The sequence below is a fragment of the Xylona heveae genome (genome assembly GCF_001619985.1).
Source record: "Xylona heveae TC161 unplaced genomic scaffold L228scaffold_1, whole genome shotgun sequence".
Taxonomy (NCBI): Eukaryota; Fungi; Ascomycota; class Xylonomycetes; order Xylonales; family Xylonaceae; genus Xylona; species Xylona heveae.
The window spans coordinates 3,024,114-3,036,548 of NW_017264193.1; the positions used below are offsets into that span (position 1 = coordinate 3,024,114).

A 12,435-nucleotide genomic window follows, 5' to 3' on the forward strand; every position below is an offset into this window, starting at 1 on the left:
CAGCTGACGCATCCATGGCTTTGCTGTGCAAGTCTTGTCCAAATGCACCGGTCTGGCTTTGAATAAACGCACGCAAAGCCAATCAGGCTTTCCCAATGAAGAGCAAAATGAGGAGGTGAAATTCGGTCAGCAAACAGTTCCAATGACTAAGGGGATGGGACATTTGCAACTGCACTCAAAGCTTCCTTGGCGCTAAAGGAAAATGTTTACATACTCTATTTGGCGAAGTCAGAGGCGCGCCGTGGCTCCGGGCAGGCTCCAAGTTTGGGACGCTCAAGACATTAACCATTTGTAAACGGAGGTTTCAGGGATGATTCAGCACGCACCAACTCAATGGCTTTACTGAGCCTAAATGTTGATCGGCAAGTTCTGCAACGAAGACCCTCGTAGGGTTTCCTGGTCGGTGGGACTTGTATTCTCGGCGAGGTTTTTGCTTGAGCCGACGGTCCAATGCTGGATGCCCCTCCATCCACAATCAAATTTACGTGTTTGCGTGCCGGCCGGCCTTACGCCGCCAAAGCCACAGGGTGTAGATGACGGGGGGCTTGACAGTAAACCCTTTTTTCTCTCACCATCCGTCTCGAGTATAACTGTAACCTTTGGGCCACACAACCAAAATAAAGCCCGGGCCCAAGCATCTGGCACCCTCGATTTCTGGCTTTGATCCCAAGACACTCGCCACAGTTCCGTGTAAGGTGAACCCTTTTCCACGGTTCGTGTGGTACAGTCATTTTGTGGATGAGCGCGCCCGTGCCGATCCCCACGCAAGCCCACACACGGACGGAACCCTATCCTCTTTCCGAGATTAATCTACTTATTCTTAGGAAGGGTCAGAAAAATTTCGATCAAAAAAAGTCTCCCTTCCCTTCACGTTTCGTCATCCGTGGTGCGTTCCTGAAGATCACACCCTCGACCCCAGCCGGTGGAGAAATTCTCGGCCTGTCAGCTGGTCTTTGCTGCTTTTGGAAACCCGGATTCTAGCCTTCTTAACCTTCGAGGACGCTCTCTGGTCCTTTTTCCTCACCTGTGAATCCAATCGGGTGTGGCTGTGGTTCTTATTCCTCTATACGTTTCAAGCCATCCCTCAGTAGTCTTTCCTTATATAGCTCCTCACGCAGCACAAGCCAATCACCGAATGAGGATCTTCAATTGCACGGCTCTCTCTCCGAGCAGTGGGTGCATTGGAAACGGTCAGACTCAGTAACTTTGATTTCCTGGGACCCTCAACGCACCAGATTGCTTCGGCGCCTCTTCTACCAATCTAGCCGAGAGCCGCTGTGGCTCTCACATCCGACGCCTACCGCTCTCCGTCCGCACGTTTGTTGTCCAGCTTGGGCACTTGACAGTGGTCTGCTCCCCTCACTATTACTACTCCTCTCCTTGCCTCTTTTTCATTTTCTCTTGGGGTCCACAGGGGCAATCCCCACAAGGTTGAAAGCTTTCTTGGAGCTAGTGTCTGTGCCATAGCCCGCCATATCCCGTCAGTGTTTGCTTCCTTGACTTCGTAACCAGCAAATTGGGACCTTTTGGTTTCTTGTTCCCGACCTAACGGTTGTCTTTGAAACTCGTTGCTTCGCGTATCTTCTTATTTTTCTCTTTGGGAACTTTTACGAACCGGCGTGTTCCTTGCTCCCGTCCCTTTCGGTTCTGTTCGCCTTGCGAGCTATCCACACGTCGTTTAAGCATAGTGCAAAGCAACCGTCTAGTGGAAGACCCGCAGCGTTTCATTATAAGCTCGGCTTGAGCCCGAAACTGGGGGGGTGCTGCTGGGAGAAACACTTGTGGCTGAGGGTAGAGCCAACACCCGCCATTTATTTCATTCTTATCATTGAACAAGTTCGTCCCTCTTTGCTCCGTTGGAGCCCTTCCCTTTTCTCTATAGTCGGAAGCACTGTCTGATGTGGCTCTCTTCAGAGGGTAACAAAGATTCATCCCGAGTGAATCCAGGCTTCCCTGTCACCTGCCGCAGTCTGAGGGGGTTCCTCTGGCCATTCGATCTCAGCGGCAATTGTACGACACCCGGGCAACCATCCCATTAGCATCCTCTGTTTCTCACTTCCACGCTATAGCCTGGTGTTCTCGAGATGGCTTCTCGCGGGCCACCGTTCGACCAAGCGCGTGCTATGCCGCTCAACATGGGAGCCATGAGCGGTGCTTTACCGGACGTTCAATCTACCATTCCCAATGCTACAATGGGTCAATCATATCAGCAGCATCCGGGCTATCCAACTGCCCCTGCCACAACTGGCACCATGTATCAACCATCACAAAACTTTCCGCAGTACGCTCAAGGTGCAGGAAACATGTCGGCAGGCGCACCGTATAGCCCATCGCGTTTGGCACAACATCAATCACTTCACCAAGGCCCTTACGTTCATGGACACCCTACGGCAGTTCCTCTCCATGGGTATGTCCCCAATACAATATCGTCTCCGCCGAATCGAATGGGAGTCCCAGGTGCTCCTCAGCCATACGGTCATAGCGGTTGGGTTTCGCAACCAATGCCTCCACAGTTCTACGTTTATCCTCCTCCATATGGTTCCCATGGCCAAGCGCCTCAGAACTACGCCGATGCCTCATATACGTTTCCCTCGGTTCAGCCGCGCCGTCTTAGCCTTCCAGTGGGGCAGCCGCTTCATCGACCGAGCCTGATCCATTCGGGCGCTCCAGGACCTCCTGTAGCGAGCCTATCCTCAACGAGTGGAAACTTGCCTTTGGTGCATTCATCCACTGGGGGAAGTCTTTTACGACCAGGTAGTGTACCAGGTGAGTCTGGTTCCCTCGCATGTCTGAGTTTGAATGTCTCACTTACACGCACAATTTTATCAGCTGCAATTAGCAGGCAGAGTTCCGAAGGAAGCAGCGCCACGCCCTCGATGCCGCGTGGGCCTCCAAGGAAACCAAAGCAGTCCGGACATGCTTTGTGGGTTGGGAACCTACCGCCTGGTACAATAGTGACCGACCTCAAAGATCACTTCGCCCGAGAAGCCACTCAAGATATCGAGAGCGTCTTTTTGATTTCAAAAAGCAACTGCGCATTTGTCAACTATAAAACTGAAGCCACTTGTGCGGCGGCTATGGCTAGGTTCCATGATTCTAGGTTTCAAGGAGTTCGACTTGTTTGTCGTCTACGGCGCAGTACAAATAACTCACCCGCTCGGGACCATCCCGAATCTTCTCCCAATCCAATCTCTTCAACAGATCAACTGCCCACTCTGGAAGACGAGCCTACCTCTGCCACGGACGATCAAGTAGAACCGGAAGAACCCCATCGGGTTGAACCAATTGAGTCATCTGCAACCACTACCACTGAGTCCAAATTGAACGCTCCTCGAGTCGCTGAAAAGTTTTTCGTCGTCAAGAGTCTCACGGTGCAGGATTTGGAGCTTAGTGTACGCAATGGGATCTGGACGACACAAGCACACAATGAAGATGCTTTGAATAAGGCTTATGAGGTAAGTTGGATTCTTTGGGCTGGGTATCATCCATTGCATTCAGAAATCACTGACGCCTATACTAGTCTGCTGAAAATGTCTATCTCATCTTTTCCGCAAACAAGTCTGGCGAATACTTTGGGTACGCTCGAATGGCCTCACCGATATCCGAAGATGCATCAGCTGCGCTTGAGTGGGTGCCAAAGGTGGAAGCCCCGATCGAGGAACAAGATTTACCTAAAGCGATTCCGACTCCGGCAACAGAATACGCTCCCAAGGGTCGCGTTATTGATGACTCTGCGCGTGGCACAATATTTTGGGAGGCAGACAACGATGAAGATGATATTGCTGAGGTTGAGGAGAAGGAGGAGCCGCCAAGGGACACGGGTTTACAAGATGAGACATCTTATGCCGATCAAGCGTGGGGTCGACCGTTTAGAATCGAGTGGGTATCGACCACTCGTCTTCCGTTTTATAGGACTCGAGGTCTTCGCAATCTTTGGAATGCAAATAGGGAGGTCAAAATTGCACGAGATGGCACAGAGCTGGAAACAAACGTGGGTAGGCGATTGGTGCAGATGTTTCACCGCTACGTTTCAGCTCCTCAGTTGCCAAACTATCCTGTAGGACCGACCGTCCATTTGCCTCCTGGATATCCTCACTTGCCGCATTATTCATGAAAAGAGCTCGGTCTTAGCATCGCGTGGAAGAGACTGAATCAAGACGCTTGTGGTTGGAAATCTGTCATAGTCTCCGCTTCTTTACCTCTGATGAATGATTTTTTTTCTACATTCCTTATCACATCTACAGGACTTTCCTGCACTTTGATAATCTACATGCATTTTTCTACACGGTTGCCGAAGGCCCGAAACTTGTCATGAGGAATGATATTTTTAATTTCGCGTTGCATTCTACAGCCTTCCAGCGGGTGTTTGAAATTCATGCATCACACAACACGGATACGGCTAATTTTCAATCATCTCTTGCATTCGGCTTCATTCCTTGATTCATGCTACGACCTTTTGCGGGGAACGAGACGCCTTCACACCTACAACACAATCCGGGCTTGTTGCCCCTAAGGGGGCATCATGCCCATACCTCTACGCTTCCTGTGTTCCGGTCACGCTCGATCTCTAAACAACTTGCACCTCTCATAATCTGGTTCTATGGCGGCACACGATTTGTTAATTTGGTAAGCACATGGTTGCTTCAACCTTCAATTTGGGTGTAACAGGGTAAAAGAGACCCCGGATCACCTAGACCGCCCAGAGTCTTCATTGGAAAATTTTCATCGGAAGAGGGCTAAGGCAATCTTCGCGGGCATACCCTCGCTTCTGAACTGCAATTTTCTTCTAGCCCTAGTGGAAATATTTTCAAACGTTCAGGGATCATGCTGTTTGTGTTTAACCAGCGGTTGGACGTTTCCTTGAATTTACCGAAAAATTGACCGTTGACATTCGAGGATTTTTACTGCTTTGAGGGTTGAAACAGTTCTTCGGCTCTCGGCCATCCAATGCGAGACATTTAAGAGTCCTACGAGCTTCTGTGTTTTCACCAGTCTCCGAATCGTGTTTAATTGCTTGTTGGGTGTCCAACACGTTTTTGATTTCCTGATGAGCTTTTTTCAAATCATTGCGGCATTGCATTGCAGGATTTATCACTTTATCATATTTTCCCCCCTACTTTCCCCCAAATGGATTTCACTTCATTTCTTTTGTTCCTTTTCCCCTCCAAAACCTTTGATATTATTTAGGCTCACCTTTTCCCACCTGTTTCAATTAGTGTGACGCCCTGAGCACCACTACGCTTGTCACTCGTTTGGTCTCTCAAGTGAGATTTATAAGCCACTTTGCATTTCAAGGTCGCTCCCCGAGGACGCCTCGAAACGCCTTTTTCCAAACCCCCTTTCCCTTTCTGCAATGACTTAATATTTCCACTTTTCCACATTTCTGTTTTGCTACTCTATCAATTTCTTTACCTGTCGATGTGATGTCATTGTTTCTTGTCTACTGACTTTCGCGCTAACCCTAACATCATCTAGCGCAAGCATTTCCCTTTTTGGGCTAGTCTGCACCCCAACCTTGGCATCATCAACGTGCAGTGGGTGTAGAGACCAAAGGGACCGCATATCTCTGGCTACGTCATCAGCGTGGAATTGCAAAGAAGTTGTTTACCTTTCAGTCTTCTACTGGCTCATCCCGGACGCCTGTCATCTTTTCAAAGTTCCACCGTCACGGTGAGGTTATCGATCTCACCTTTCGTAGGGTATGACGTCGCGACCCATTGCCTTAATTGGCATTGAGGAATTAAACCCAATCTCTATGGCTTTTGGCATATCACTCCACTTTGATGTCTTTATTACCCAGCCACACTTGACTATGGTAACTGTAAATATACTCATTTACAGTTGTCAAACGATCATATATCTAGCAACTTCTAGCATGGCGTACGTGGCGCCCTTGTGTGGAGAATTTGCGATTCATGAATGTGGCACAGAATCTAAACTTCATAAGCCACGTTGCTGAAAAACTACCCATTGCGACATTCGCACCATGTTCATCCATTACGAGTACGGAGTATCTCCCGAGTCAATCTCGAAAGGCCTGATCTCGATCTTGAAGCGCAATTTTTTGCGGGTCAACCTTACAGCTGATTTCCCGACTCTCGGCCCGATCATTATATTGATCAACGCTTTGGTCAAGCTGATCTGTTCTACGAGTCGTAATCTATTCGGTACATGGCAGAGGGGCCTTTGCCAATTTCACCGCAATTCTTTTTTTAAAATATTGTATAACAAGGATTCTTGCATACTCTAACGAATGGCATACTTATGCCCGCCAACCTAGGCCCCGTTGCTGACCTTACAGATATAGTTTCAGTACTAATTTTGCTAACGCTGCAGGTCACCTGTTGGACTGGTTACGGGGACCACTGTTTAGATTATTTTGATCGGCCTCACTACAGCAAAACCGCTCGTACATTGGAATTGTCGATGCTCATTTGAGAAAAATGAAAAAGATTTCTTTTTATGCATTTCGCCACTTATACCTCGCGAACAATGGATTATTCACCCAAGCATGACACACATGAAGCATGTACGCCTCATGCACGACTTGCGACCAGTGACATTACCAGCAGCAAATGCATAACATTGCACGCAGCCTGGGATTTGTGATTTTATAGCCTACAAGATGACAAGCCTCGAGTTTCAGCAGACACCAAAGAGTCTTAGATCTGCCAATGACCAAAAGACTCTTACTGAAGCTTATATGATCATCGGGCCATCAATCACATGCAATTGCAGCTATGGTACCTTCGTACAGCGATCACCCGGAGATTCGGAAATCCTGCAGTCTTGGCGTGCCCATTACGACTACGTTGGCTTTCTTTTGGGATATATGTCCGAAAATTCAATATCAAGGGGATTAATAGCCGTATAATTCATCTACTTAAGAGACGTTTCTTTTTTTGTTTTCTTTTTCTTTTAAAAAAAACCCACGTGATGTTTGGAGATTGTAAAGCCCATTGTGAGCTTGTATAGGATCTTTACGATTCCACGATTCCATGAACTTGTAAGATAGCACAGTTGGTAGAGAAATGGTCTACTACTAATTTTCCCGATTTGCATATTCAATTTTCTTTAAAATGCTTTCTTGAATAGTACGAGTCTTATATTAACTTTTTTTCCACTGTCCATATGATCATACCTGGTGAGATTTTAGGTTTTGGGTTTGCACTTTTTGAAACTTTATTCCACGCAGACTTGTTAGTCTTTGAATGACTTTGAGAATGATTTTTTACTTTAAAAGTCCGCATATGTGACTATGACCCGTCATCCAATGCATCTAAAATTCTAAATAGCTATACTGTTACCCGTCATGCACCACATTGATTGTTTTTTTTTGTTCTTTTTTCTCATCTTAGAAAACCTTTGTGTATATGAGTCATGACCATTCCCATGACCCAAAAGTTGAGAATAACTCTTCCGGTTTACCGTCTTACGGTCCCACGGTCCTACGGTACAACCATGCCTCTCAAGGGCAATGCCGCAAATGGCATCTAACTTCTGGGTTCCCCTAATCCTGCCGCTCAGGTCTCAAAAAAGAGTCAAGAGTTAAGAGTCAAGGGTTCCGATCAAGCGTATAATCGAAGAAAAGCCTATAGCTACAAAGTACATACTCACTTAATCACAAGTTCACAACTCACATAGTTCATAAACCACGGGTCCACCTATGTATGGGCCGTGGCAATGAGAAGGGGTCACGGGGAGAAAAAAAGAGAGAAATGTAAACAATACAAATCTACAATGCTGCAGAGTCCAGACTAGAATACAACGAATTCTAGGAATCTAGGGGCTTAGTAAGATTGTAAGTATAGATGTATCATTTAAGAGTCCTAGCTACCTAACTAGCTAGAATAAAAAAGAGTTCTCTATACTCTACAGTCTCTACTTTTATGAGTTATTGAAATGGGTCAAAGTTCAAACTGTCGGTTTACGGTTAGTCTCGATTCTCGAAGGTTTCCAGGCTTCCAGGCTTCCAGCGTATGACGGTATGACCGTATAATATATCTCCATATGACAAGGTGTCAAGGAATGAAAGAAAAGGAAGGGTAGGAGAGCGAGCAGAGAAAGGAAATTTAAAAAGGACAGATAAAATGGGGACAAAATGAAAAGGAAAAGGAAAGGAAAAGGGAAATTAAACAGCTAATAATGAGGGGGAAAAAAAAAAAGAAAGAAAGAACAAAAAAAAGAACAAAAGGAAGGTCCGAAGAGGCGGTGAAGAATTGACCGTTTGACTGGACTCTCTCGAGGGAGGAGGGAAGATGGGCGTGGCTGAGTGGCTGCGTGCAAGTGCCTTAAGACTAAAGAAAATCTAGTCGTCTAATGTGTTCTGAGTGTCTGACTTCTAGACGTTAGTTACCTAGATTAGATTTAATCAGCGTATTCTTGAATAGGCTTTCTTGGATTTCGGCAAATTAAAACTTAAAACTTAATTTTTTTTTTTCTTTTTTTTTAAAATTGTGAGATTGGACTTGAGATGAGGGGACCGGTGGAAGTGAACAAAGCCACCAGATCCGGCCAAATGAAGGGTGCCCACGTCTGTCAAACGTGCGGAATCATAGGTGTTTACCGTTCAAGGGATTGGTGTTGGGAACAACATTTAGTAAATCACAAGTGCCACAAGGATGTGGAAATAACAATCGTAGAATAATGATAACAATCATGGCAGAAAGTTTCCTTCTATGATTATCCATTATTATAGCCTGAAAAGTAATCCACTTCTTATCCTACTATCCTACAATCCTATCGTGAATGCCGAGTGTATCAAATTCTCCCTTGAGACAACAAAACGTAAAAGTATACGGAAAGCATATGAGACATCCCGTTTAGTCATCCATCGGAGCATCCTTCAGTTCGACACCAACTGGTCGGTCGGATGCCTCTGTTGCAACGGTACTGCTTGCAGTAGGACCGTTGGTGGTGGTTGTGGTTGCGCTGCCTATGGAGCCAACGCTATCGCGCTTGCCAAGGGAGCCGGTAAGGCTCTGTCGCTGCAAGCTGTTGGTCTTGCGGGAGAACCGGGCAGAGCTAGGCAAGCCCGTGGATCTGCCGAGCGAGTCTCTCTTCTCCAGAGTGGAGGCACTCGTTGTGCTCGTGGGTGAGGACAAAACGTCAGGGTTCTCAGCAGTGCCGTTGAGAGCAGCGGCTGCGCCATCTGTACCATTCCATGACGGAGGAGGGGAAGTTTCGCTCGATCTCATCGTGGAGAGGGAGGAACGTTCGCCGACTGGCGAGCCCTCGTTGCTTCCTGGGATTCCGAGGCTAGAACGCGTAGTTCTCACACGCTCCAAGGTAGGTGGGCTCGCGGGATTGATCGGGAATCTTCCTTCGACCCCGCCACTGGATCGGTCCCGTCGATGTCGCATGGATTGAATCCCAGCTGCAGGGCTGCTTCCCCGGCTTCGTGAGGCAATTGCGCGGTTCCGAGCCTCCATGTTCACACGGCGGTTGCTCTCATCCGTGCTCACAGCACGAGCGCGGGTTGGCCCGGTCTTCAAGGTGCTAGCGCGCTTGAGCTCTCCAAATATCGCATCTTTGTGGGCAAATAGGTCCCGAATAAGCCGGTAGCTGTGTCGTTCATTCATGGTCAGACTGCTGGAAACGCGCGGTCTTAGAACGCATGGAGCCAGACTCTGTGCCAGCGCAGAGATGACTGCCTCATCAGCAGACGTAAGTTCAATTAAGCGTGTAAAGTGAGTCATGATCGCATCAAGCGTCGCAATATTTGCCAAACGTAGCTGGCCCAAGGTATTCTGAATCACCGAAATACGAGTTGATTCCGAGGTTTCGCTAGCGGTGGTGGAATAGATCGTCTTGACGATCTCATAAACGTGTGAAGAAACAAGAGAATCTGATGGATTAGTGGACTGATAAAAAGTGACGGGAGGAATGACGGCTTACCAGGAAGTTCTAGCAGATATAATTTCAAGACGCTCGCAATAACGGGTATCTCGTATTGTTCAAGCACGTCACGCGGAATGGCTTTGCCAGTGTTTAGGACATTACGAAGGTGATGCGTCGCCGCCAGCGGCACGTCAACAAGCCAGATGCCTCTGCGCGCTTCATCGCCTTCAAGGTCGGGATAGTCTAACTCGGGTCATTAACATCAGGCCTTGGCTCCGATCGGTTGTTGATGGCCACTTACGCTCGTCTAAGTAAGTCAAAATTGTTGTAACAATAATTGGCACGCGCTTTCGATCCGCTCTCGCACGTGCTTCGAGGTCCACACCAAACGTTTGTTCTAAATCATGTCAACTTCGAAGCTTATCATGAGGAGGATTTTGTAGACAAAAAAGATCAAAGACTAACCATCGACTGAGTTGTAGTAATTCTCGTATACCTGCACTTTGGGAATAAAGGGACCAGTCCGGTAATTCTCCAAGAGATATCTCAAGTCTGCGAGTGGCTGAACCGTCTCTTGGTAAAGCATCATGTTATCGACCGTGCTTTGCAGACTTGGAATAACATTGCTGATGGCACCCGAGAAATCGAGAACCACAGCCTTGATTGCCTTGAGACGATCAAGTTCGCAGCGCTCCATAAACTTGAGATGGTCCATCATCGCTTCCTCGAGATTGCAACGCAAAGCGTCCAACTTTCGGACAGCGATCTTGTAACGGTCGTCCGCTTCTCGAGCCTCCCGGCGGAGCTTATCGCCTGGCGTCTCATTCGGATGTGGGTTGTTGAGGGGATTCCAGCCAGCCAGATACTCTCCAACGGTTCCGGCGACAGGCGAGTCTGGGTTCTCAAGCATAATGGAAGATACCCGGTCCAACATCCGCTTTCGGTCCGGCACACCAGTCATTTGGTAAACCTTGGGTCTCCATTGATAATGCATTCTCGAGCTGTTGGCGAAAGTGTTTCCAACGTTTCCCACTAACCGTAAGAAGCCGTTGGCGACAAGATCCTGACCGATTCTCTCCGCGTAGCTGACAGAAGTGGCATTCAGATTCTTTTGGATGTACTCCACAATGTCCGCACCAGTGGATACGTTTTGGTAGGTTCCCAAAATCGGAACTTTGACATCGCCTTGCTTGATTGATTCCAGCATGCTTGTCAAGATTTTCTTAACCTGTTCCGGTCCATAGGTCTCATCCCCAATATCAATCGGTTCTGGTTCCTCAGGATCATCTTCCTCCGGAAGCTTCACAGTCGGAATCTGATTTGGGGGATTGGCGTCGGATTGCGGGTCCTGAAACGCGAGCTTATTTTCTTCCTCCAAATCTTCCACTAGACGACATTTGTTGAAGTAATGACTTCGAAGTTTCCTAACCGTCTCAGACTGCTTGTCATGAGCCTTCACTCGCGCTTGCAAATCATTTTGCGAGTTGGCAATTCGCGCTTCATGCGCATCGCACCACCGACCAAAGGGGATGACGACTAGCTCGCGAATATTCGATGCAATTTTCCTGTGGTTTTTGGAAGCTTCCTCCATTTCCCCTCGCACGCCCTCGTAGGCCTAAGGCAACAGGGTGATTAGCGCAACGGTTTTAACCTTAAAGAAACAGGAGTGAATGCCCACTTTTCGAACACTTGCTCCATCATCCTTGGCGAAACCTCCAGTCAGTTTCTCAGTGGCTGGAACTATCTCGCCCATTTTCTGGCTGTAGGTATCCTCTGCTACTGCTCGCATTTTCGCAATGGTGAGGACTTGTTGATTCTCAACAATACCCTGCTGAAGCTTCTCGAAAAGTACACCGAGGCCTGGTTTATCATTGGTGAGCATTCCCTGTCGCGGCAGCCTTGAATGAAGCCTTCTTACCTGCGGCGTAGTCGCCAGACCAAAACGAGTCCGCAAAACCCGGCATGATGAGTTTCAAGTAGGCTAACAAATCTCCTCTCTTATTATGCTGAAGCTGAGCAGTAAAAGGCTTGATTGAGCGGCACGGGGCGTTGCGGAGATTGTCGCGACAGGGGAAAACAGTCTAATAATCCAATACAAACATGGGCCAGTGACGTCGGATAGCAGGCTCAGGGAAGTTGCAAAAACGCTCGATGGTAGAACAATTCGCTGAAAATCACACGACAGATATTAGAGACAAACATAAGATCAGTTTCGGACTCTCGTGTTCTCTGTAACCGCGTGATCGTAGGTTGGCAGAAGGAAGTTGGATTTCACCCAGTTGACGTTTAGCTGAAAAGGCCAAACCCCCATGAGAGACCCTGGAATGACCGCGGATGACTAAGCACGAAACAACCAAATCTTTTTGCTTGGGCCACGCGTTGCGGAGATCCACTGAGATTCCGTTTCATTAATTTTTACTCTTTTCCGCAGATTTGATATTTCATTCCACTTAGTAGCTGTTGTTACTGTAGCCTATTCCGAGGCGACTTTCATCTTGAAATCTTTGGCTCAACCGTGTCCATATCGCAACTTTCACTTCATACCATCACATGCCCCTACGTCCACCAATGATCTTATCAGTCCTATAATTAGCA

General features: G+C 47.7%; 2 protein-coding genes across 2 annotated transcripts; one reads left to right on the forward strand and one right to left on the reverse strand.

Annotated features, from left to right (window-relative positions):
- Nucleotides 1-2,732: 2,732 nt before the first annotated feature.
- L228DRAFT_21212 (hypothetical protein) lies at nucleotides 2,733-4,279 on the forward strand. Its single transcript, XM_018329928.1, has 3 exons — nucleotides 2,733-2,775; nucleotides 2,840-3,455; nucleotides 3,521-4,279. The coding sequence occupies exons 2-3, from the start codon at nucleotides 2,877-2,879 to the stop codon at nucleotides 4,112-4,114; spliced, it is 1,173 nt and encodes a 390-aa protein (XP_018192449.1). The 5' UTR covers nucleotides 2,733-2,775; nucleotides 2,840-2,876; the 3' UTR covers nucleotides 4,115-4,279.
- Nucleotides 4,280-8,465: 4,186 nt separating this feature from the next.
- On the reverse strand, nucleotides 8,466-12,119 carry L228DRAFT_226712 (rho-GTPase-activating protein-like protein). The gene is made up of 6 exons (XM_018330432.1): nucleotides 11,759-12,119; nucleotides 11,519-11,700; nucleotides 10,306-11,455; nucleotides 10,142-10,237; nucleotides 9,898-10,083; nucleotides 8,466-9,847 (listed from the first exon to the last, which is right to left on the reverse strand). Exons 1-6 carry the CDS (start codon nucleotides 11,802-11,804, stop codon nucleotides 8,823-8,825), a joined length of 2,685 nt encoding a protein of 894 aa, XP_018192450.1. The 5' UTR covers nucleotides 11,805-12,119; the 3' UTR covers nucleotides 8,466-8,822.
- Between the last annotated feature and the right edge of the window lie 316 nt (nucleotides 12,120-12,435).

What these genes read in the sequence shown, in the direction of transcription:
- L228DRAFT_21212 (XM_018329928.1), top strand. Translation starts at nt 2,877, where the DNA reads ATGCCGCGTGGGCCTCCAAGGAAACCAAAGCAGTCCGGACATGCTTTG. An exon ending in CTTTGAATAAGGCTTATGAG is followed by an intron (nt 3,456 to 3,520) that starts GTAAGTTGGATT and finishes CGCCTATACTAG; the next exon opens with TCTGCTGAAAATGTCTATCT.
- L228DRAFT_226712 (XM_018330432.1), bottom strand. Translation starts at nt 11,804, where the DNA reads ATGCCGGGTTTTGCGGACTCGTTTTGGTCTGGCGACTACGCCGCAG. An exon ending in ATGGAGCAAGTGTTCGAAAA is followed by an intron (nt 11,456 to 11,518) that starts GTGGGCATTCAC and finishes CTGTTGCCTTAG; the next exon opens with GCCTACGAGGGCGTGCGAGG. An exon ending in ATATCTGCTAGAACTTCCTG is followed by an intron (nt 9,848 to 9,897) that starts GTAAGCCGTCAT and finishes CTAATCCATCAG; the next exon opens with ATTCTCTTGTTTCTTCACAC.